Here is a 24,576-nt window from a genome sequence, read left to right as displayed (position 1 = left end):
TACACTGGTTGTTCTACTTGAATGCCGATCACCATTTGATGCCCAACGGGTTGGACTGCTCCATCTTCGGAACTGCGTGATACTGCGTGTGGAGTACTGCACGCGCTGCGTCGGAGAATGGCACTCCACCCAGATACTTTTCGTACACGTAATTCACCGCGGGGTTGGCAGTCGGGTCGCGCACTTGCAGCTCCTCGAAGCGACTCGTGACGTTGTCGAGCAGCTCCGATGCCAGAAGGGTCGATTTGGGCTTGATCTGTCCTCCACCGTTCAGGCAACCACTTGGGCATGCCATGATCTCGACGTAGTGGTACGGGCACTTGTTTCGCCTGATCTTCGTCATAATCGACTGGATGTTGCGGAAACCATAGGCGACTGCAAACTTCAGCACCTCTTTCCCTTCAATGACCAGCGAAACCTCGCGGAAATCGGGGTTGCGACCAGCCACGTACTCCAGCGGGCCGGTGACCTCCACGTTGAAGAGCTCCTTCGCAGCAAAGCGGAAAATGTGCTCCAGGTGGCCTCCCGAGCTGGCGTTCACGTTGCTACCCAATACGACCGATCCATCCTCAGAGATTCCGCTCAGCATGACCTCTTCAGGAGTGAGATTCGCGGGCTCAAGCGACGCAAAGTCGACGTTGAGAGACTCAATCAGCTCGATGATCTCCGTCGTAGCGAGCACGCAGTCCACGTCCTTGGTCGCGTCCTCTGGGTCCTGGAAGTCCTTCCGCGATGCCTCCAGCTTCTTGTCGAAACACGGCATCACCGCTACGTGATAGACTTCGCTCGGCGCAACACCGTGCTCGCCACTCACGAAGCGTTTGATGATCGAGCCCGCAATCTGCTGCGGAGATTTAGTCGTGTCGATAAACGGGATGGCATTGGGCTGCGACTTCTCCGCGTAGCAAATCCAACCGGGACACGACGAGGCCAACATAGGCATCGCTCGCAGCGGGTCTTGCAGCGGGTTGGCCGAAGTGCTGGGCTCCAGATACTCCGTCTTGGCGGACGAGACGGCCACAGACGACGGCGGCCGCGCCCAAACGGTCTTCTGCTGGTTATGGTATCTGTGCAGGAACTCCGCGCGAGACTCAAGCAGCGCGAAGTCTCCGCTGCACGTCGAGTCGATCACGAGGTTCACGCCGAGGTTGCGGAAGAGCGTCACGAGCTTGCGGTGCACCACGACGACAGGCATCTCGAAGTGCGCGGCCAGCGACGCGCGCGACTGCGGCGACAGCGTCACCACCACGTGCTTGTGCTTCTTGGCGGCGAGCACGTCCAGCATCTCCTTGAAGCTCTGCTGGGAGATCAGCACGGTCTCGGCGGACGTGACGCAGCCGCTGCAGGCGAGGCAGTCGTCCAGCGAGATGGTGGCCTTCTCCTGCGTCGTGGTGCGGATGATGTTGGGCTTCACGGGCTGCGGCACGGCCAGGTCGGCGGCCGAGAGCTCCGTCTGCAGCGTGATCTTGGCCAGGCCGTTGGGCTGCGCGCCGGCGGCATCCGGCTGGACCGAGTCCGACGTGAACAGCGGGTTCACACACGCCTGCGACGGCTGGATGTAGTCGTTCAGGTCTCCCAGGAAGACGGACGCCTGCGCGCAAGTGGAGCACAGAGAGTTAGAGCGCCATGACGGAGTACCAGGCGCAGAGAACGAAGGCTGCTCACCATTGCTCAGCCGAATTGATAAGTGACGTCCGGTGAGTTCGGTGGTCACTCAATCGGCTGACGCAAACCTGGAAAAAAGTCCGCCCAAATAATACGCACACAAAAACCAACTCTCTCCAGGAATAGTCCGCTCAATTGTGAAGGGTGCTGTGCAACTTCGAACGATGTCCAAATGGAAAATCACCTACTTTTTTCATCGACGTTTGACAGAATGTGTATGCAATGAAAATAAGTCAGTGGGCGTTTGGCCGACTTATAAAGTCGGGTAAAAAAGTAGGTTTGCCACCTACTTTTTTGTGGGAGGTATCGACTTATTCTGTCATCGGCAGCAAACCACCATGGACACAGCAGCGCAGCGGCGCTACAGCGCTCGAGACGGTGATCAGCACGGATTCAGCGGTGAAGGCGCTTCGCAGATGATGAGTGAAGCGCTGGACGCGAGCTTCACGACCCAACAAGTGCTCACTGCCGCAGATTCCATGGCGACGAACGCTCATCAAGGTGAGGCACGCCCAGTAGATAACTCTGTAGCGCCGAATACTCGCGCCCAACGCTTTGACATAGTAATATTAGTCTTGTGGTTGGCTATTTTCCTAGAACTTCTCGGAGTCGAACTATCTGCATTGTGTGGCGTTGGCTGACCTGTTGAACGGTGGTCACTTCACGACATGCCTCTCATTCGGATTTCGAAAAAAGTTGCCGACTTTTACTTGGACTTCGCGTCGACTTATTTCTCTATTTTTTGAATTAAAAAATAAGTTGCCAGCCGAAAAATCACCTGCTTTTTCATTTGGACATCGTTCTTAGTACCCCAGGGGGGTGGGGTGCTATTTGAGGGTGGGGTACTCGCATTAAATATCCCCCCTAAAACACTTTTATTACTTAAGTATGCGCTTGCAGCTAAGAACTAAGAAGTTCCATTTGACTTCCATCTCAAACTCCTCTCAAAATCAGATTTCATCCTTGTTCCGGATTTAAATTGTTCAAGTTACAATGCAACCTCTTGGAACTTTCTAGTTAAGTGAGAGCGATACCGGTAGTTATAACGATAGCAAAATATGGTATCTTAGCTGAATACGCTCAGCACTTCCTATGTTAGACCAGCAACAGAGAGGAGCTTCACTTTGTCGATAAATTTTCATGTTCTAGGGAGGAGGGTACCTAAAGTTGATTGGGGGTACTTGTTTTTTAGTGGAGAGTGGGGTGCTAATTGAGGTGGAGTACCGTTGTGAGTCCCCATCCAACGAACTCTTTCAGTCGTGCTGTAACCGAAGACTGAAAGGGTTCGTTTCGGGCAGTAGCAAAGCCCTGCAGGGGTTGCAGTCCTTGGTGGCTCACTTACTTAGTGCCATCGCCAATCCTATTGTACTGTAATTACTATGATGTCAACATGTCCTGTATCAGGCAGCGATAGTCGTCGCCGTACACCAAAGCAACCACAACGCTTTATCTTTAGTTGCCAGAACCGCATCCTGTATCGAGATGTCCGTTGCCTCCGAGGCAATGCCTCGCCTGCGCCCCCGTGGTTATGCTCAGCAAGCAATCGGTGTTGGAGACCTGGTGCACTCATCTGCATCTCGATGCACGTACTCCAACCAAACTAACGGAACGGCACACAGCAGTCATGCCACCAACAGGATCGAGCACATCGTGCCCCCACAAACGAGCAATAGCCGCGGAAGGGCTATCCGACGCGTAGGAAAACCTCGATCACGCAGCATCGTTCATCGTATCAACTCAATTTGACCGTGCTCTGGCGAAATCTGCACCCAGATTTTCATGATGATACAAGCTCCAGCCAGTAGCGGCGAACTCTGCAGTGCAAGCGGAGCTCTTATCGATCTAAAAAGGATACCGACAGCGCAATCGCGTTGCTTAGATGGATCTGAATATAGGTTGAAGCGCCTGTAGCCATCGATCACCGAACTACAGTATCCTCCAGGTCAGTTACTACGGCAACATATTGCTAACGCTTGACGGCCTCTTTCCCGGCGACTCGCCCCCTTTTCCGTTCGAGAAAGAAATTGTAATGGGCTTCCTGCCTGCTGTCGATATATAAGTTGCCGTCCACAACGCGATAGCAGGCCATCAGCTTCAGCCACTCGTAGCATTGCCACCGTCAGTCTTGAGCGCGGGCTGCTTGGGAGCCGAAGTTGGGACCCATGCTGAGTCGAGAGGTGACCCGTTTAGCCGCCTGAACCCACTGGCCTGGTCCAAGTCGCACGTGGCGGCCGATGGTCAAAGGCCAGCACTAGTTAGTAGCAGCATAGAGTGGGGGCAACCAACGCCCGCGGTTTCTGCCGGAGCAGGTCTGACGAGCTCGACAGCCCATTAAGACCGGGCGGGCGCCACACGATTCGGATTCCGACAGCTCGACAGCCTCGGCGCCGGCGTCGTCGCTAGCACAATGGTATTCGGCATTCGAGGCAGCGCCTGATCGTGCCGTTCGCCACGTATCTAACCTAAAACATTGGATTAGGTGCGTTGGGAACAAAGAAACCATAAAATTACTTACTTAGTACACGTTTGAGGCAGTACAAAACAGTATCTACTGAGTTTGTGTATCTCGCGGGTGATTTGTCTGAAGCGACTGGCTCTTCGGCCTGTTGAGGGAGAGAGGAAAGACGAGAGAAACAACCAGGCGGCACCTGGTCTACAGCGCGATAAACCGCTCGCCGCCCAGAGAGAGCTGAGCGGAGCTGAGCGCGCGCAGCCCACAGGCAGGCAGCAGGAGGAGACTCGTCGTCGTCGGGAGCACAGTGGGCGCGGCCGCAGTCCACCGTACACAGGTCCATACAGACAGACAGAACACACAGGCAGGCAGACACGACCAAACTGGCGGCTGACAGCGACGCGCGCGGGCCGAGGAATGCCAAGATGCCCCCCGCCGCCATCGGACGACTGAGAGGCGGCGGAGCAGGAGCTCGGGCGGGGGCGCGGGCCGTGGCCTTCATGGCGGCGGCGGCGACGCTGCTGCTGGGCGGCGCGGATGCGGCCACAGAGGACTTCTTCGCGACCCTCGCGTACAAGTGCGAGAACAACAGGTGCCTCTACACGACGGACACGACGGACACGACGGGGACGCTCTTCACGGACCCCGTGGACTGCGTCAAGCAGTGCCGCACCTCGGACCTGCAGAGCGTGGACGAAGGCAGCGACCTCTCGGACGTGGCCAGCCTCTCCGTGGCCTCGTCGCTCAACGGCACGTGCGCCAACTGCTCGCTCGTGGCCACGTCCACCTACAACTTCCCGCAGATGCTCGAGACCTTCGACCTCACGGCGGCGTCCGTGGCCGCGTCCTCGTGCAACTTCACGTGCGAGATCACGCTGGACACGCCGACGCTCTGGGTGCTGGAAGGACAGGCGTCCGACTGCTGGGCCGGCACGACCGACACGGCCGTGGAGTGCTCGAGGGACGGCAACGCGACCGTCATGACGCTGGACGCCGACGCCCTCGCGGTGCTCATGGCAGTGCACAACAGCTACGACTTCGTGGTGGACAATGTGACGACGAGACTCGGGCCAGGCACGTTCTCGGAGGATACGACGCTGTCCATGAAGTTTGAGGGGACAGGGTGTCTCGCGTCGAACAGCGACACACAGCAGCAGGCCTTCCAGGTGGACTTGACGTCCAGCTCGTACCAGCTCATTGGATCATTTACGAACACAGTGATGGAGGCGGAGGACCCCACGATTATGGACTCCACGTCGGTGACGCTTAGCGTCACGAGCGGCGCGGTGCTGAGCGCAGGCGCGTTCTTCTTGCTGCGTGTCGCGAGCGACAAGGAGGACGAGTTCGGAACTTTGATCACCAATGTGACCACCGCGTCCATGCTGCTGCCGGACTCCGAGAGCTCCTCTGCGGTTGACCTGAATTTGTTTGTTGGCGCATCGAATATCTCCTTCACGATCCCGGATTCTTTTACAGGCAGCATCCAGAACGGAGACACAGTCAACATTTCTTTCCGGACCTTCCAGAACCCGGCAAACAGCTCGATTGCTATTGACAAGGTGTATCTCTCGGCGTACCAGGGCCTGGCTTCGGCTGTGGATAACTCACCCATCCAGTTTTACGAGCTGGATGATGCCAGTCGATCGCTCAAGGCCGCCCCGCTGGACATTATTACTGTGGTGGTGTACGGCGCGTGCTTTTTGTTCTCGCTGGTGATTATTAGGTGGCACGGCTTGCCGTTGACGGTGAATACGCTGTGGACAGATTTGGTGGCGATCACTGCGCTGTTTTCCTTTGCTGCGGCGACGGGCGGATACCTGGTATGGGTCATTCAGCCCTCAAAGGCTTATGTCCACTGGTACACTGCTCAGTACTTTTTCAACACCGCGATGATTCTGTCGCTGTGTTTCCACTGGGCAACTGTGCTGTCGTTCAAGTGCTTCAAGAAGCTCAGCTTTACGTCTCCAGTTGTCATGGCGTACGTTTTGATCAATGCGTGCGTGCTGGCCTTCATTGTCGTGGTGTCGGCTATGGCGGAAGAGAAGCTGGAGTGCGTTTACGACGTGAAGTCTACGGCATGTTCGTCGGAGGAAGAGTGCGCACTTTCAATTGCAGCAGAGGGTAAAATTGTGCGCTCTGCCATTGAGGAGTGCGATATGGAGGCATTCTACCTGGCTTTCGGTACTGGATTTATCGTCTACACGCTAATGCTGATGATTCTGGGCTGCATGGTGATGAGCCGTGGACGAACGTTGATGCTGAACGAGGACCCGTCCGACGCACGCATCCGCAAGTCTCTTACGATTTTCTACGCTATCATCGCTACGACGTGCGTCCTCTACGTTTCGGCTCAGGTAATCTACATCGCGCAGTATGTGTCGCACAAGGGCGAGGATAACCAGCTTTCGGATGTCGTGTGGTACATATTCATCGTGTGGCTGCCGCACAGCCTACCGCCACTCCTGCTACTCTTCCTGCAGTGGAACCCCAGTACGGAGAACTTCCGACAGGACGAGGCGCCCTCGGTGGATCAGTCTTCGAAGGAGGACGTTTTCAACTACACACCTCGTTCTTCTACCTCGTCAAGCCACATGCCGTACTCGAAGCTGCTTCGTGACCGCTTGAGCATGGGAGAGTCGATGCTGAACAACGATGAGCCCGGCAGTCGGTTGCGTCTTATTGTGCGATTGAAACTTCCGGCGTCATTTGACCGCGCGTGTTTCGTGTCGCTTGATTTCTACTCGTCGAAGGAGACTATTACGTCAAGCAACTCGCTGCACAGCATCTCAACTGCGGCTGCCTGGAAATGCGTGGGAACTACGGAACCGGTCGGAGTGGCGGGAGAAACGGAGTCGGTGTTGACAACTGGCTCAACCCACGCTATTTTCCCTTTCGTTGCCGTGCTGGAAGTACCTGTAATTGGCCCAGCATCCAACACGCTACTGCGCTTTATGGTGCACGCGAGCACATTGGGGAAGCGTGATAACTCGTCGCATTATTTGGACCGGTCGAGCTCTAGCCAAGGCAGCCAGGACACGGCTTCGAACCCGCAGCTCTCATTCCAGATGACAATGTTCCACCCTGTGCTGGAGTTTGTGACGTCGTCGCAGGCAGTATTGGATGCTGCAGCAAGCGGCCACTCGTTGAACATTCACCCGTCCGATGACCACACATGCGCGATTTTAGAGGAATTCCCGTCGCTGCAGAGCGAGATCAACAGTATCTTGATGGGCAACGCGAAGAACGCTGAGCTGAGTGTCCAGACAGTTATGATGCCAGGCGACATTTCGAACCGCGACGAGGCTTCGTCTCACAAGAACATCGGTAACATCATCCGATTCTTCCAATACGATACGGAAGATGGTGGCGGCGGTCTCGTGGTGGAGGATCTGCAGGAAAGTGTTTACTCGAATGCAATTCCGCGACAGCTGATTGAGCTGATTGCAGCGGAGCGTCAGGAGCAAGCTGACCGTGCGCGCGAAGACCTGCACAACTTCCTCAACCAGAAGAAGGGCAAGCAGAACATGGGGTTCTACGGCACGCTGATCGGCCAGATCCAGGATGACACAGACTCATCACTTGCTCGTGAGTGGCTCGAGGATCGTGTACGAAGACGTAAAGAATATGTGGCCATGCTCCGCAGGAATATCCAATACCTGGTGAATCGCGACAAGCACAAGAACTATTTCAAGGCCAGCGTTGAGAAGAAGTCGGCTGATTTGCGCTTCGTGCCGATCAACATGCACATCCAAGACCTGCTTATTGGTCCAACGAATGCTTTCATCAATGATGAGAGGAGACGATCGTCAAAGGAGGTGTCTGCATACGATTTTACGACTGTTGGCGCCCCTGCAGCACACGTCTACAAGTTCAACAAGGGCGGCATTCTCTCGTATCAGAACAGGCGCAAGAAAATGGAGGCTAAGATTGCAGAAGCTGACCTGGACCTGTCCAAGTGGCCCGAGGAAGTGCGTGAATACGATAATCTCAAATGGGACCTGCAGCTGCGTATGGATTGCGCGTTCGCTCAGGCAATGGCTGCACTGACCTGCAGTTTCGTGCGCAAAGTGGAAGTTGCTATTCAAAACCCTGACGTTGCCCGGGGTGAAGATATGCTCCGTCAGTTTTCCAGTCTGGGTTTCCTCTTCCAAGTGGAGTCATTGCTGTCTACACATGGCAAAGAAATCGGCATGCTTGAAGACATGGCGGGTGCGGTGGAGCATTTGAGCTGTGTGGCGTTCGTGATTCAAGATGTTCGTGACAAGCCCATGAACCGTTTCTCCTTCCGTATGTCACGCCGTAAGGATGTGGCTGACGAAGCTGGTGTGGTGAAGGTCAATGTGTCAAACAAGACCGGTGCGAAGCGCTCTCACATCAAGTACATTGTGACGGTACAGGTCGCCACTAGCGAAGTGGAGCTGCCTGAGCGCCTTGCAGCTGGAGGTGAGATCCACGTGACACCTGTCCTGTTTTCCCAGGGCATCAATGAGATGCAGACGATTGCCAACAACACCGAGCGTGCGAAGACGGAGCTGCAGGACATCATCAACTTCCGCAGTCTGAAGCCTCTCAAGTCGTTCTGCGAGAAGTACCGTCGTCTAGTGGTAGCTATGCCTACGAACGGCTTGAGCGGTCTTTCGTCATCTAGTCGAAGTCGCGCCGGATCACATCGTTACAAGGCCATGTCTACGGACTCGACAATCACGTCGCCGCTCCATCTCTCACAGGACGAAGTGACTCAAGAGCTGCGTGCGCTTGAGGCGTGTATTAACGAAGCAGCTCAGAGCCTGGTGAAGACGAAGCGTACGGAAATTTTGAAGCGGTCCTCGGACTTGTGCCGGGAGCTTGGCGGCGGCCGTGTCACGGTCTGCAAGAGCGCCAAGGATCGCACAGCCATGTCCGTGACCTTAGAGCAGGTGCGTATCCTGCAGCGCCATCACGATCTGCCGGAGCACCGCGTCCCCGCCACCGTCTCCGTTATGCGCAGTCACGGTGTGCGTATCGAGAACGCGCTCAAGAACACGGGCAAGCGCCAGTTCGCCTTCAACAAGCTGCAGCGCTCGCTGCTGCCTGAGGAGTATCGTTGTCCTGACCAGGTGGGTGGCACGGGCAACGTCAGTTAGAGCGTGCGTGCCGCTGCCAATGCCAAACGGTCAGAGGCTTAGCAAAAGTCCGCCAGGGTATACAGATCTAATAGTAATTTTTTGTGTTTCCATCTCGATCGTGTTGCTTGCCGTTGACTAGAGATCGTTAAAGTGTAGTTGTGTCACGTAAGCTAAGGACTGACTGGGGTTGAGTACCGGGCCGCTAAGTGAGCTGGACACCTCGCCTCCGTTGGCGTCCTTCGCCACTGCGGCGGCTTTGGCGAAGAAAAGCTCGGCTCCGTGACGTGTTGGTGATGTTGCGAGGCGGGCGTCGGCTTCGAGCTGGTTGCGCTTCCGCAGCTTAGCCATCATCTCCTCGTCCGAAATGCCCTTCTCAGCCGCCACCTTTTGCTTCTCCGCCAACTGAACAACGCAGAAGTATGGTTAGCTTCGGGTAATACCAACCAAAACACCGATAGACATACCTCTTTCTTGCGCATGACTTCGGCAAAGTGTCGCGAGCTGCTCATTTTGAGGATATCACGCGAGGGGACCAGTGCGCTCATGCGCTCACCGTCGATCTCCGATCCGGTCGCTGAGACTTCAGAGCGTGCGGAATCTGGCTCGTCGTCGCTATCGGCAATTGTGATGCCGATCCGAGCTGCCATGAGTGAAGCGGAAGGCAGCCCCCGCGTTGATGGGCGGACACGAATGTTGTTTTCGTGCAGCCGCGGGTCATTATTTGTGGTTGGCGACCACATCGTGTGACCGTCTTCCAGCATTTCCAGGTGGGCGTTGTTGCCACCGTCCTCGGGGTTGTTTCCTTGCGAATTTTCATCACCAGCGCCAGCGTTACCGTCACCACCAGCCCCGTCATACCCACCGAAGCTGTTGACGGACGAATTCGACTGACCCACAATTTCGAGGATTTTCGTGAGCTTGAGCTCGGCCGTAACGAGGTACCCAGCGTGTTCACCGCCCGACATCAGGGACATCATGGAACTGGTCGGCGTCATGCCGTTGCCACCAGCCCCAGCTCCGCTTCCGGTTGCACCCGCAGCACCGCCAGCTCCAGAGCTGTTGTCCCCCATACCAGTTTCGAGCACGTCGTCGAAAGCCTGTAGCCGCCGTGCCAAGCCAAACGATCCTTGTCGCACTGCTGACATGACGCCATCCAGCCGTTCGTAGGCCGACTTGTTCACCTTGAGCGTGGCCTTCGCTTGCTGGATTTCGCTCTCCAAAGTGTTGTAAACTTCGCGATTGAGCTCGATACCCCCAATGCCCGAAGCCTTGAGCTCGTTCAACTCCTGCAGTACCTGCTCCTTCTCCTGTCGTACAGTAATCAGTCGCTCTTCTGCGTGTGTTTTCTCCTTGTCCAAGGAGACACTGGTGGCAGCTTGAGCGGCAATTTTTTCAACAACTTCGCGCAGAGTTGAGGCCCCCATCGCAAGCTTGAGCTCGGCAAGTACCGCTTCAAAGTCGGCATTCTTTTGCGACTTGACTAGGTTTGCTGCGTGCAAGGCCTCGCTGGCACGCTCGCGGTTCTCGATGCTACGCACCAGGCGAGCTTCCTCCTCAGCTGACAAGTCTCCACGCATTTCTGCCACCATTTCCGCGCGCTCATGAGCGCGCTGGAGCCGCCAAGCCTCCATCTTTTGCGAGTTTCTAGCGCGAACCTCGTGGTCTCCAAGCTCACGCGCTCTAGCTTTCCGTTCCATCTGCAGTTGCAACTGAACCTCCTGAAGGAACTGCACTGCGCGGCTCTTACCGACCTCGAGTTGTCTGCAAAGCATTTTCACCTCTTCGACTTCGCGTTCGCTACTATCCACCGCTGCGGCCATACCCGTGAGCTGTGCATCCACTCGCAACTGCGTGGTTTGTAATCGTCGAATCATGTGCTCGAGCTGCCGCCGAAGATGCATTTGCTCCTCCATGCTAGCTGTGCATTGTGTAATCTGTTGCTTGATCTGTATGTTTTTCTTGGATATCGGGGTATCTTGGTTCTGTATGCGGCTAAGCGTGTCGTTTTCTAACTGCAACACGCGTAGCTCATCCTGTAAAATGGATACAGAAAACAGGACGGCATCAGACCATTTCACTCCAATTGATACCATGAACAACGCGTACCAATAAACCGTTAAGCTCGCGCTGCCTCCGTTCAGCCATGAGCTTGAGTTCGTTGAATTTACGAGCATTCAGATGGACGCCATCTTCCAAACATTCAATGTCACGCTGACTGGAATCCGTCTCAGGTCCTCCGCTGCCACCGCTTCCCTCATGCAAACCTCGAACTGAGCTAGATAAGGGAGAATCGCGGCCAGGAAGCATCATGGGCGTGGTAGCTTTTCGAACAGCTTCAACCAACTCGCGCTTATGTGTGATCTTCTTAAGTTTCTGTGTCACCAGACCGCTTTTTCCTCCGTTAGAGGGGTTATTACTTGAAAACATTTCGTAAGCTCCTTGAGCCGATGTATCTGCTAGTGGGAGTAGCCGCATTCTTCCAGATAGCCCTCCACGTTTCTTCGGTTGCCTTTCATTGCCTCGCAAGGGTGTGTTCTGCCATAAACAATAGACAAAATGCTTTAGGCCTTCACCGCTCTAAAGGCTGCAACACCCCCGCACGTACCCCTGAAATGTCAGTGAACTCGCTAGTCATGTTGTGAACAGCGGCTTTGCTTCACGTTGATGAACCCCACAGAGCTAGCGTTCCATGTCGATTTCCCACACACAGGAAAACGCTTCAAGGCCCGCAGCCTAAATGAGCTTGGCAATTGAAACGACCCGTACAAAGCATAGCAAAAAATAACTTTCATGAACGCTGCCAAAATCCCTGTCACTTCTGAATTACTTTTCAATTGCTCAGCGCCATGACGGATTCGCCCAAGAAGAAGAGTATGCCATCGCCGATCCAGAAAATGGAACGGGATGCAGCTTCCAACATTTGGACGATTTGGTATGCGTCGCAGTATGGCAAAGTCGAGCGAGTACGCTCGCTTTTGGACCGCAAAGCTGCCGCCTCAATCGATGTTCAAGAGTTTGTATGTGAACGAAGTCTGCGATAGATGACTTGCTCAGTGTTAGAAGATCTAACTGTTTGTCTCTCTTGCTCTTAGCGAACACGTTGGAGTCCGCTGCATTTCGCCTGTCGATACGGACACAGCTCCTTGGTCGAACATCTCGTTGCTCGAGGAGCCAATGTGGATTTGCAAGACTGGGTAAGGTACAATAGCTTCTTTTGAGCATATCTTGGCGATTCATAACTTAATTCCAGCAATCGTCTAGCAAGGAAACACGCCTTTGCATTTGGCAGCTGGGTGGGGAGATCTGCAGTGCGTGACGCTGGTGCTAGAAGGAGGTGCTGACGTCCGACGGAAAAACCTTAAAGGCGACACACCGCTGGATCTCTCTGTCTCATTATCTCGTCGAGATCATACTCGTTTACTGAAAGACTGGAAGCCGCTGGGTTTAAGTGGTGAAGGTCAGGCGACGCACGGTGATATTTGGTTTTTCAATTGATTCCCTCATGATCTCTTCTTTGGTTGCTTATACAGAGTTAGCAGAGTATCGTCAGCAGCTTATCGCCAACGACACCACAGTCAAAGAGTTCGAGCGCGCGTTGGCGGAAGAACGTAATTCAAGTATTCGACTGGAGCTTCAGGCCCTTCACTTTAAACGCCAGTGCTTTGGGGTGAACCACCCTGGTCTTCTTGGGACGTACAGCAAGCTCGTGAATCTGTACAGGTTTGCTATCTTTCAGGGACTTTCGACTTGCAGAATACTATCTCACATAACTCGTTTTGATCAAACTAGGGAAGACGGAAAGTTAGAGGCTGCATTCGCTATGGCTGACTGCGGCTTGACACTCTGTGAGACCACCCACGGTCGTAGTCATTTAGAGACGGCCCGATGGGTTAGTGCGCTTGCTGAGATGTTATTACTACGTGAAAGCTTCGACCAAGCAATTCACTGCTTCATGGAAGCACTCAACACGCTCACAGCGTAGGTTTTGGATGAAATTTCTTACCGAGCTAAGTGGTTCGCCAGGCCTAACAAGAGGATGCTTGTCATCTTTTTACAGCTTGAAGGGCGAATCGGATCATGAGACGTCGATTGCACTAGAAAACCTGGCAATCGCGTGTGAGCAAGCAGGGAAGCTGAGCGATACAGAAAGACACTTGAATGCGCTGCTTCGTATTCTGAGTGAGCGCTATGGCGGAGGCTACAATGCCAAGCTCTTCCATCTAACAGTACGACTAGCGTCTGTCCTCCTTGCTCAGGTAGGAAGATATTGGCTCTCTGGTTGTGACGAACGCAGCTCATCTGTATTTTCTAGAAACGAACGGACGAAGCTCGTGACTTGTTTGAGCGGTGCTTGAAGCACGCTGAAAACTTGTTCGGGCCCTCCGACGAGCAAACTGTGACGTGCACCGATGCCTTGGGAAAATGCTGCTTCTTGCTGGGTGACTTCGCGGTGCGCCCTCGCGATTGGTCTGTCCTTTCCGTTCTGTTTAGAGCCATTCTAACGTATCTCGCTGCTGCTGCAGGAAGCCGAAACATACTTCAAGCGCTCGCTAGCAGTGATAATGCGTCTGCCCAATCCCGGCCCTGCTGGGACAGCGTTGCCTCCATCCAGACAGGACCGATTCCGTCGCGTGCAGAGCAATTTGGCCATGGTAGCGGTAGCCGCGAGATCTGCCAAAGCTGTGCACGCGCATCTTGAGCAGTTACAGACTCTCATATTGAAGTTATGACGTGCCATTTTTATGGTACAAATTTTCTTAAACTGTCGGCCAAAAAAGGCGGCCGCGAACTTCCGAACACGTGCGGAGACGATCGCGCCCTTTAGGGCTGTCTTATGCGAAAAACGCGCGGTCTTTCCGACACGGGTTAGTAAGTTCGGCGGCCGCGAACTTCCGAAAACGTGCGGAAAAGATCGCGCCCTTTAGGGCTGTCTTATGCGAAAAACGCGCGGTCTTTCCGACACGGGTTAGTAAGTTCGCGGCCACTTTTTTGGCCGACAGCTTAAGAGCAGTGACAAATCACAATTGTGTTTCGTTTCTGGCCAGAATAGTCCAGGAAAACCTGTTCCCGAACGGGAATACCTCTAAACAGCGATTATGGTTAGCCATTCTCCAGAGCCAGCCATTGATTGATTAACCCGCTGACCAGCGAGCAGCCATGTCGGAGAAGGCTCCTCAGGTGCTGGGCGGCACGCGCCCCAACGTGGACGAGCGGTTCCACCTGCAGGACGTGGACGAGAACGGAGAGGAGAACAAGGCGCCGGCGCCGTCCATCTACGCGCTGCAGGCCGAGGACGACGTTCCGGAGGTCACGACCATGGAGAGTCTCTGCATGAACTGCCACGAGGACGGCACCACCAAACTGCTGCTCACCATGATCCCGTACTTCCGCGAGGTCATCCTCATGTCCTTCGAGTGCGAGCACTGCGGCTTCAAGAACAGCGAGGTGCAGTTCGGCGGCAAGGTGCAGGAGCAGGGCGCCAAGGTCGAGCTCGAGGTGACGGACAGGGAGGTGCGTGCAAGCCTTGCAATGAGCGGAGACATTCGAAACATCAGAGACCAATGGTATTGACTGGTGCGTGGTTGTCTCTATGGCTGCAGGACCTGAACCGTCAGCTGATCAAGGCCGACGCCGGCGTCATCTACTTCCCGTCGCTGGACTTTGAGATCCCGCGCGAGACGCAGCGCGGCAGTATCAACACCATCGAAGGTGTGCTGCAAAAGGCAATTGAGGACCTGCGCGAGAACCAGGAGCACCGTCGCGAGATCGACCCGGAGACCACCGAGAAGATCGACGAGTTCATTGCCAAGCTCGCGCTCATGTCTGCTGGCATCACGCTGCCGTTCAAGATTGTGCTGGACGACCCTTCTGGCAACTCGCACATTGAGAACCCGCTTGCGCCCGCGGCCGACCCCAAGATGAAAGTCACGAACTACTACCGTTCGGAGCAGCAGGACCTGGACTGCGGCCTGCAGCCCGATATGTCGCACGACGCGCCCACGCAGACCCCGCGCGTACTGCCGCACCGCAACGAAGGCCTGGACAAGTTCGTGGAGGAGGCTAACATTGCCAAGAAGGAGGTGATCCAGATCCCCGCCGACTGTTTCGCTTGCCAGGCGCCTGGTTTCTCGTGCATGTGCATGACGGACATCCCTCACTTCAAGGAGGTGATCATTATGTCGTTTAACTGTGAGGCGTGTGGGTTCAAGACCAACGAGGTGAAGGCTGGCGGCGCTATTCCGCCCCAGGGCGAGCGCATCACGCTTAAGGTGGACGCCAGCAAGGACCCGGACGTGATGGATCGCGATATCCTCAAGTCGGACTCGGCGTGTGTGAACATCCCTGAGATCGAGCTGGAGATGGCGCACGGTTCGCTTGGTGGCCTGTACACGACGCTGGAGGGTCTGCTCGACAAGATTCGCCAGAACATCGAGGAGGGCAACCCCTTCGCTATGGGCGACAGTGACGGCGGTCGCTCGCTGCTAAACGCGTGGCTGGCGCGCCTTGACGCTCTGAAGCGCAGCAAGGAGCCCTTCACGCTCATCCTGGAGGACCCGCTGGCCAACAGCTTCATCTACTCGCCGTTCGGCAGTGCCGACGACGACCCGTACATGGTGGCGGAGAAGTTCACGCGCTCGGAGTACGAGGACGACGTGCTGGGCATTACAGACATGAAGGTGGAGAACTACTCGAGCGACGTCGGCCTGGGCAGCATCACGGAGGAGGACAAGCCGGCTGAGCCCATTCGTAGTGACAAGGAGACCATGGGCGGCGGCCGCGCCATTGACCCGTCCAAGTACCACCCGAACCCGGCGGCCGTCATGGAGGTGCGACAGCAGCTAGAGGAGAAGAAGAAGCTGGAGCAGCAGCAGTAGGATGATGCTGCAGCGGCGGACGCGTGCTCGGCATTCCTTGACCCGCATCCGCCGTTGCGAATACAAAGGCACTCTAAATAGATGATGACTACTTTTTGGTACCAATTGCTCTATTCCGGCCCAAATTCAAATTATACTCACGCGCCTCTTACTCGCGGGATGGAGGCAGGATCGGCGGCTGGAGCTGCGCCACGGGGGCTTCAGCAGGCCGACGGGGCTAGCCACAAGACAGCAGCGACTACTACTCATAGGCAGAGCGTTATTTCGCCTTCGCAGGTGCAGAAGGGGATGCCAGCGGGTGGAAGTATTGGAGATAATGGCACAGCGAGGCTGACGATGGAGGAGAAGCTGGCACTCTGGCGGCAGGCCAAGCTACAGAAGCAGAAGGCGGGAAGCAATAAAAACACAACCGGTGGGGGCAGCAGATGCAGCTTGGGTGGAACTGCTACGAGAAATGGTGGCGTCAAGAGGAGACTCGTGGAGGCGAAGGCGATGGGATGTTCGACCAAGACAACTGCCACGGCCACCTCTGCGGAACCAAGCGTCAAGAACTTGTCTACCCGGAAGAAATCTCGTGCGGCTAGCGACTTTCGAAGGAATGTGGCGAAGTCTATCAACGTAAAACCACCTCTACCGGTGTCAACCGAGAAGACCCCAAACTCAGCTTCAGCAGCTCGTGTGTCTCCCGACTTTCGAAGGAATGCCGCTAAACCTACGACACCAAGTCTAGTGGTCACTGCGGAACCGCATCTACCGCTACCAACGCCGAAGAGCTCAAAATTGGCTTCAGCGGCTCAGAGCCAGGAAGGGGGGAGTCTCCAGCATCCCATTGTCATCGATGGAGCTAGCGCTATGGCATTTACTAGCCCAGCCTCTACCGCCAAAGTGAGGCCACCACATCCGGTATCAGCAAAACGTGCCAGTGCGCCGAAGCCAGCTGCAGTGACGCGAAGTAAGCAAGGGAGTCCCCAATCTCCCGTTGTTATCGACGATGATGGCGAGCTGAAGCCAGTGGACCCCCTTCAGCGTCAGCCCAGCTGCGTTTCTGATAGAGAGATTTCTACCGCGCTAAGCGAAGCCCAGACAAGGCAGAATCCACCGCTGGTGGCATCGACGGCAGAGCCTAACGGTAGATCCAACGACCGAGAAATACCGATCTCCGTCAGCCAGGCTGCGTCGAATCAAAGGTGTATTTCGACGGACAATGAGAGCGTGGCATCACACCCCAGGGCACTATGGACTAATGACCCTGCGTTTGACAAGGAGAATCAGAGCGAAGGTTCTATCCAGACCAACCAAAGTCCTCCAGCGCCTGCCGCTGCTGCCACTGTGGAGAAGAAGTCCGAGATATTGGCGAAAGATCTTATCAGACTCGCCATTGAATTTGAAAAGAAGCGCCGTGTTGTCACCGCCTACAGCATCTTCAAGCGGGCGAACCATCTTCTCCCGAAGGAGAGCACTAGGCTGATTGAACGTCTTGACCGGCTACAACAAGAGTGCCCGGCAGCAGAGAATCAAGCGCCATCCCAAGAACTATCGACCGCTGCGTACATGGTGAACGTTCTCGAGCGGGACTTGATGTCTGTTCTAAACCACGGCACGACAAGCGACCTCACGGATCTTCACGCTATCGGCGCTAAAAGGGCCGAACTTGTGCTCGACAAGCGGCCGTATCAACAGGTAAACTTGCACGTCTTTTATCTTTTCCTTTGTGAAGTTATCTTACCGTACGCGATACCTGTTGTATTTCAAACAGCTCGAGGAGTTGCGGAGGGTGCCCGGCATGTCGGCTAACGTGATCGCGAGGCTGCACCAGCACCACACCAAGTGGGAAAACCATCAGTGACTACCATGTAATCGATCTAGTCGATAGTAACAGCGTTAATGCTAAGCCTAAGCTTATGCCTTTCCTAGCCGTGTGGAATATCTTCCGACGAACTTGCACGTTGCAGTGATCTAATTCTCACACGTCGCATGTTTCAAGGTGAGCCATCTCACCAGTTGGTGTACCCACCCCTCATTCGACAAAACTCGAGCAGATCGCGATGGCGACGGCGTGGCAGCTCCAGGAGCAGGAGGAGGCTCGCCGGCTGCGCGCGCTCCTGCAGCAGCAGCAACAGGAGGAGGAAGAAACTCGCAACCTGCGCGTGGGGCTGCGTCAACATGGAGCTCCGCGCTGGGAGGCGGTGCGCACCGACGCCTGCTTCGTGGAGCGCAGTCGGCGGCGCAAACCTGGCGCCATGAAGGCGCAGGAGCGCTATCTGCGCCGCGACGTGCACTGCGGCGTGGCCTCCTGCGCTGCGTGTCGACTCGCGCGCGCGTTGCTGCCGGCGCAGGTGCTGCCCCGAGCCAGCGACGGGGAGTACGTGGTGCCCGACGCCTTCAGCTTGCTGCAGTGCATGGAGCTGCTGGAGGAGGAGGCGCTGTTCTGTCGCGCGGCGCCGCGCCTGCTGGTGCTGGAGAGTGCGCTGCACGCTGCATTGAGACTGGCGCCCAGTCGCGACGCGTCGAGACTCAGGAAGTTCTTCAGAGGAGAAGACCAGCGCGCTGAAGGGGGCGTCAGCGTCTACCTGTTCCCGGATCAGCACCACGTGGAGACCTTCGTGGAGCCAACGGCGATGGACGAACTGCAGACGGTGAGAGATGATCGAGCTGTGTTGAAGTCGGTGGAGTGGTATGTGACCCAGGGACACTTTCCACCTGAAGCGAGGGTGGTGTTCATGACGAGAGATGTCGATGCGGCCGTGAGTGTGCAACTCGCTGCAGTGGTGAATGCACAGGCGGTCACGTGCGAGGCGTTTCTGGAGGAGAGGCTGCCGAAACACTCGGCGGATACAGCGTTCTTGCTGGAGCTCGCTGCCAATACGGCTGAAGCTGTGAGGTACGAGGAGGCTCAGCGGCTTCCTGACGAGAACGGCAATGTACTGAGCTCTCAATCCGAGTTTGCGCCGCACTTGAAGCCTGCACAGCTGGAGGAAGCATTGGCGCAACCAGCGTCTCGAGTGCTAGCTGGAAAACTTGAGGTGAGCACCCACAACCCAATGGAAGCGTATGTGTTGGTGGAAGGCCCGCATGCAGTCGAGAAAGTGTTCGTCTTTGGACGAGCTGCAATGAACCGTGGAGTGCATGGAGATCGTGTAGCTGTGGAGATACTGCCGAAGGCGCACTGGCGCACCCCGCAGAGTGACCGTCTGCTGGTGCACTACACTCAAGATGAGGATGAACACCAACATGAATCTGAGTCAGATGCTGACGAGCAAGTGCCAGGAGCGATTCCTACTGGACAAGTTGTCGGCATTATCAGTCGCTCGCCGCGGTACCACGTTGCTACAGTTATCGCTTCCACTGTAAATGGAGGAGACGACTACGCACTTGCTGTGCCGATGGATGTGCGACTACCCAAGGTCCGTCTGCGTTCACAGCGACTTGATGCGCTTCTGGACAAACGCCTGAAGGTCGTCATTGATAGCTGGGCTGCGGACAGCTCGTATCCAAACGGACACTATGTCGGAATCCTCGGAGCCCCCGGAAGTTTGCAGACAGAACTCAGCGCTTTACTCGTGGACAACGAAGTGGAAGAAGCCCCGTTCAGTGAGGCAGCTCTAGCTTGTCTTCCATCGAGTGACGAATGCCCGATCGACATTGAAGGCGGTTGTGTGGCCGAATGTTCAACAGCTAAAAGACCAGCCCGATGTGGGCTGCTAAACTGGAAAGTTCCAGACGAAGAAGTTCCGCATCGTCGTGATCTGCGCAAGACGCACCGCGTTTTCAGTGTGGATCCTCACGGCTGTCAGGATATCGATGATGCCATGTCGATTCAACGCTTGCCCAATGGCAATGTGGAGCTTGGTGTGCACATCGCCGACGTGTCGTACTTCGTCAAACACGGCTCGGCGTTAGACCTAGAGGGCAGGCGTCGTGGTACAACAGTGTATCTCGTGGGTCAGCGTCTTGATATGTTGCCTTCAGTACTCAGTGCCGATTTGTGTTCTCTACACGAGAACCGCGATCGCTTCGCTGTGAGTGTCATGTGTGAGCTGGACGGTGAAACGTACGCGATCATCGAGAACTCCACGTGGTTTGGGCGTACAATCATCCGCAACTGTTCATCAATGACGTATGAGCAAGCGCATCGCCTCCTGCAGGGTGTTAATGCCGATGCTGACGACTCACCGCGGCGAGGGTCAGCCAGGTCACAACCACCGCCAAGTGAACATGTGGAGGGTGTAGCCGGAGGTCGGATTCCGATGAAGCTTCAGCAGCTTATTCGCGAAGACCTTCGCATACTGACTGATGTCGGTCGTCGGCTCGGTCGGACTCGTGGTTCTCAAGGTGGTTTGGATCTGTCCAAGCAAGAAGAGGTTCGCTTTTCCCTGAACGTCTCGGAGCTTGGTCAAGAAGACGTGGAGATTACAGTCAAAGAAAGCTTGGAGATCCACGGTACCATTGCCGAGCTCATGATCTTTGCGAATTCGACTGTAGCTCGCAAACTCGTGGAGCGGTTTCCCACCCACGCACTGTTGCGTCGACACCCGCCTCCGTCCGGAGACCGATTCACGCAGCTTGTTCAGCTTGCTAAAGCGCGCGACGTGGTCATTGACGCTACCAACAACTTCACATTGCAGCAGTCGCTCGCTGCAGCGGAACGTTCGGGGCGCATGGACAGCAAGACGATGTCCTTATTGAAGTCTCTAGCCGTGCGCGTGATGACTGAGGCCGAGTATGTGAGCTCGGGTGCTGTGGCGGCCGTAGATGCGGCGTCCTCGAACGGTGATGTCACGCGGTTTGCACACTACGGCTTGGGTCTGCAATACTACACGCATTTCACGTCCCCGATCCGTCGGTATGCCGACGTTATCGTCCATCGTCAACTTCTCGCGGCGATTGCATCCCCAACGCCTCGTAACACTTCGGCATTGCAGCGAACAGCAGTCAAGCCCTCGGCGCCATTGGTGCTCCCCAAGGACGAGGACTTCCTTGACGACCTCATCTCGTCGGTGGATAGCCAGCTTCAAGTATCTACTACGTCCCCAGCCAAGGAAGAAGCGGCTCCGGTCCTTGCCGACGAAGCTATCGCTGATGGAGATAACCTTTTCCCGCCAGAGGAATTGGTACCGCTGTCTCGACACCTCAACAAGAAGAACCGACAAGCGAAGTTAGCGGCACATGCCTGTGACGAGTTGTTCTTGGCTCTGTACTTCAGCAGCCACACGGTGAAGGTCCCGGCGATCATCACAGCCCTCAAGCAGAACGGCTTCATCGTGTACGTGCCCAAGTATGATTTTCGTGCGCCGGTGTACTTGCGCGACAAGAGTGGTGTGGTGCAAATCGATCCGTTGCTGCTTGGTGTTCGGATTGTAGACACGGATCCCGCAACGGGAGCATTTGCTGGTGCCGAGTGCATTCGCCGAATCCCTCAGGCTCGACTTGTCTGGGGCGACGCCGAGCGCGAGACGCTTGAAGTTGTTGCTCCCGACGATAAGCACACAGTGTTCCGGATACTGGATGAGGTGGAAGTCCAAGTCTCGTGCGACCTTACAGCTTCAGGAGCTCGAGTTCCGCAGCTCCAGTTGCTTCTCGTTGGCCGAGCAAGTGCTACACGCAAGAAGCACATTGCGTCATCGCTTTCCGAGTTGCAGCGCGTCGTTCAAACCAAAAGCGAGGCTGACAGTAGCCGTGATACCACGATGGATGCTGAGCAGATGAAGCCAAGCAGCATCGGAGAGGAGTCTTCTGGAACAAACCTGTACCAGATCCTACTGAATACCCCCAACTTAACTCCATCGACCAAGAACCTTGCACGCCGCAAGCCTACCCAAGATGAAGAAGAGGAAGGAAAGAAGAAGAAGCCTGGTTTCAAGCGCAAGGGTCCAGGGCGCCTGGTGTTCGGGAATTTCTCGACCAATTCGCGCCGTCATTATCAGCACAAGCTCGCCCAATACATGGACGAACGCTCGGACGCACGTGAGGAAGAGCTAAACATCCAGCGTTTCGCCAACGGTTCCTCAGCGATGACCTCAGCGCAAGAAGCTCGACGTGCAGAGCGTGAGGCCCTTGTGCGTACCCAAAAGTTGGCCGCCGAAAAGAGGCACGACAGGATCAACCGCCGAAACAAAGCGGGAAAGTAGGTGGACAAACACGGCGACTTTCATGAATACAAAACGATGTTGCTATCCTCCAGACACTCTTTATCTCCTTGATGTAGTAATTTGTGGGTGGTCAGGTAAGTATGCCTGCCTACAGCTCAGTCTCCTTGATGGGGGACTGCACCTTGCCGCTGTTATACTGTGCCGCAAAGAGGAAGCCGCCGTCGTCCAGGCTGTCCATCTCGGAATCGTCACCGTAACCCTTGCGGTTCATCATGGCCACAAACTCCTCGAAGCTGATGACACCGTCACCGTTCGCATCCACGTCGTTAATGACCTCCTGCGCCTGCTCCTCGCTGCCCATGAACTGCACGAGGTCGGCCTTGGTGATCTGGCCGGTGTTGGTCGTGTCGAAATAATTAAATGCGTTGATGAGGTGCTCCTCCTGGTTGGCCAGGTTACGCTTCATGGTGGCCGCCAGGAACTCTGGGTAGTCCACCAGTCCGTCGCCGTCGATGTCGATGCCCTTGACCAGCTCCAGTACCTCCTCCTCAATCATGCCGAGGCCCGTGTCACGCAGCGCCTCCGCCAGCTCCGACACCGTGATCACACCGTTGCCGTCCGTATCAATCGCCATGAACTGGTTCTTCAACTCGGCAATCTCGCTCTCCGTGGCCAGGTCGGCAATGACGCCAAGCGCCGCCTTCTTGAGCTTGTTGTTGCCCGTGAAGCGCTTCAGGCTCGAGAAGATGTTCGGGTTCAGCGTCATGCTCGATCTCGGCGCCGAGCCAGAGATCCAGGGGTGACGCAGCACCTCGTCGGCAGTGAGACGCTTGGACGCGTCCACCAGCAGCAGGTTGCTGATGAGATCCTTGGCCTCGTCGCTCACGTTCGTCCACTCGGGCGAGTCGAAGTCGTAGCGTCCAGCGCGCACAGAAGCGAAGATCTCCGGATCCGTGTCGCCGTAGAACGGCGGGTATCCGCACAGCAAAATGTACGTGATGACACCGATACTCCAGAGGTCGCACGACTTGTCGTAGTGGCGGCCCAGCACCTCGGGGGCGATGTAGTAAGGCGTGCCCACGCGCGTGGTCATGACGCCGGCACTGAGGCCGTCATCCATGCGGGACAGACCGAAGTCAATGACCTTGAGCTCGGCATCCTCCGCCTTGGTGGCGAACAGGAAGTTCTCGGGCTTGAGGTCGCGGTGGCAGATGTCGCGGTCGTGGCAGTGCTTGACGGCGTCCGAGATCTTGCGCACCAGGACGGCGGCGTCCGCCTCACTGTAGTGGCCGCGCGCGATGATGCGGTCGAACAGCTCGCCACCCGTGCAAAGCTCCGTGACGAGGTGCAGGTGGCGGTTGCCCTCGTACGCGTCGTAGAACTTGATAATGTTGGGGTGGTCCAGCGTCTAAATGCATTGATACATGTACACAATACGAGACAGAGCACGTTGCACACGGTCAGAACTGCCCAAGAGGCCGCTGCAAACGACGTGGCAACGGTCCACGCACCTTGAGGATGTTGATCTCGCGCCGCATGGTCTCGGGGCGGCTGACCTTGGCCTTGGGGATGGTCTTGATGGCCACCTTGGCGCCCGTGGCCTTACTCACGCCCACGCGCACGGTGCCGTAGTGGCCATGGCCCAGCTCCTTCTTCTCAATGTCGTAGAACTCGTTCACGTCGCGCAGCTCGCCCGTAATCTAATGATACACAGCATTAGAGCAAACGTTAGCAATCCCTCCCCCTCTTCCAGCGCAATGTAACGCGATGGAGCGCGTCCTCACCAGTTCCTTGAAGGCCTTGCGCTCGCGCGACTGCGGGTTGCGGCGCACGGCGGCGGGGGCGGCGGGCGGCAGGGGAGCGGACGCGGGGGCCGGGGCCGCGCTCGTCGGCACTGCTTGGGCCTGCGCCTGCTTCTGCTGCTGCGCGCGGCGGTGCGACGCGTTGTTGCGCTTGCCGTGCGGCCGGACGTTGCCGGCGCCGCTGGCGTTGCTGCTGCTGCTGTTGCCCATGGAAGGAGTCGGGTCGACGGGGGCGCGGAATCTCGAGTGAGCGAGGCGAGGGGAGGGTACGATGAGTTTGGCCCCCGATATCCGACCGGATGGGTACAAAAAGGACGCAACGTCATTCGCTAGAAATCCGGCCCAGTATCCACCTGCACTGCAATATGACAAGCATTGGACACTTTCGAGCAAGTGACAAGTGATATTCTACACGCTTTCCGGTGGGTGTATGCACTATGGGCATTGCCCACCACAGAAGTATCCACGATGCAAGTTCCAGTATTGCATGTACACAGCGCAGCATGCAAGTCAAGACGGCACTCCACTCAAATCCTGTTGGCCCTTTCAGATTACGACGCCTGCCATGTTGATGTCCACTGGTGGAGC

General features: G+C 56.0%; 8 protein-coding genes across 8 annotated transcripts; 5 read left to right on the top strand and 3 right to left on the bottom strand.

Annotated features, from left to right (window-relative positions):
- Positions 1-28: 28 nt before the first annotated feature.
- Positions 29-1,668, bottom strand: PHYSODRAFT_258585 (hypothetical protein; the record flags this gene model as incomplete). Its single annotated transcript, XM_009523312.1, has 2 exons — positions 29-1,591; positions 1,666-1,668. The coding sequence occupies 2 exons, from the start codon at positions 1,666-1,668 to the stop codon at positions 29-31; spliced, it is 1,566 nt and encodes a 521-aa protein (XP_009521607.1).
- A 335-nt stretch (positions 1,669-2,003) lies between these two features.
- Positions 2,004-9,331, top strand: PHYSODRAFT_345137 (hypothetical protein; the record flags this gene model as incomplete). Its single annotated transcript, XM_009523311.1, has 3 exons — positions 2,004-2,166; positions 4,281-4,446; positions 4,515-9,331. The coding sequence occupies 3 exons, from the start codon at positions 2,004-2,006 to the stop codon at positions 9,238-9,240; spliced, it is 5,055 nt and encodes a 1,684-aa protein (XP_009521606.1). The 3' UTR covers positions 9,241-9,331.
- A 26-nt stretch (positions 9,332-9,357) lies between these two features.
- Positions 9,358-11,857, bottom strand: PHYSODRAFT_481807 (hypothetical protein; the record flags this gene model as incomplete). The annotated part of the gene is made up of 4 exons (XM_009523310.1): positions 9,358-9,624; positions 9,687-11,255; positions 11,329-11,757; positions 11,828-11,857. 4 exons carry the CDS (start codon positions 11,855-11,857, stop codon positions 9,358-9,360), a joined length of 2,295 nt encoding a protein of 764 aa, XP_009521605.1.
- A 259-nt stretch (positions 11,858-12,116) lies between these two features.
- Positions 12,117-13,921, top strand: PHYSODRAFT_484252 (hypothetical protein; the record flags this gene model as incomplete). The annotated part of the gene is made up of 8 exons (XM_009523309.1): positions 12,117-12,239; positions 12,315-12,416; positions 12,484-12,679; positions 12,753-12,942; positions 13,012-13,200; positions 13,280-13,338; positions 13,420-13,478; positions 13,535-13,921. 8 exons carry the CDS (start codon positions 12,117-12,119, stop codon positions 13,919-13,921), a joined length of 1,305 nt encoding a protein of 434 aa, XP_009521604.1.
- Positions 13,922-14,379: 458 nt separating this feature from the next.
- PHYSODRAFT_371197 (hypothetical protein) lies at positions 14,380-16,088 on the top strand (the record flags this gene model as incomplete). Its single annotated transcript, XM_009523308.1, has 2 exons — positions 14,380-14,733; positions 14,823-16,088. Coding segments are annotated over 2 exons (1,620 nt in total), but the record flags the coding sequence as incomplete, so codon positions are not given.
- Positions 16,089-16,256: 168 nt separating this feature from the next.
- Positions 16,257-17,943, top strand: PHYSODRAFT_327234 (hypothetical protein; the record flags this gene model as incomplete). Its single annotated transcript, XM_009523307.1, has 2 exons — positions 16,257-17,777; positions 17,854-17,943. 2 exons carry the CDS (start codon positions 16,257-16,259, stop codon positions 17,941-17,943), a joined length of 1,611 nt encoding a protein of 536 aa, XP_009521602.1.
- A 199-nt stretch (positions 17,944-18,142) lies between these two features.
- On the top strand, positions 18,143-21,627 carry PHYSODRAFT_345136 (hypothetical protein; the record flags this gene model as incomplete). The annotated part of the gene is made up of 2 exons (XM_009523306.1): positions 18,143-21,360; positions 21,459-21,627. 2 exons carry the CDS (start codon positions 18,143-18,145, stop codon positions 21,556-21,558), a joined length of 3,318 nt encoding a protein of 1,105 aa, XP_009521601.1. The 3' UTR covers positions 21,559-21,627.
- Positions 21,628-22,269: 642 nt separating this feature from the next.
- On the bottom strand, positions 22,270-24,198 carry PHYSODRAFT_555885 (hypothetical protein; the record flags this gene model as incomplete). The annotated part of the gene is made up of 4 exons (XM_009523305.1): positions 22,270-23,015; positions 23,331-23,594; positions 23,698-23,886; positions 23,971-24,198. The coding sequence occupies 4 exons, from the start codon at positions 24,196-24,198 to the stop codon at positions 22,335-22,337; spliced, it is 1,362 nt and encodes a 453-aa protein (XP_009521600.1). The 3' UTR covers positions 22,270-22,334.
- Positions 24,199-24,576: the final 378 nt, after the last annotated feature.

This window comes from Phytophthora sojae (assembly GCF_000149755.1).
Source record: "Phytophthora sojae unplaced genomic scaffold PHYSOscaffold_2, whole genome shotgun sequence".
NCBI lineage: Eukaryota > Oomycota > Peronosporomycetes > Peronosporales > Peronosporaceae > Phytophthora > Phytophthora sojae.
This window is presented reverse-complemented; position numbering and strand designations above follow the sequence as displayed.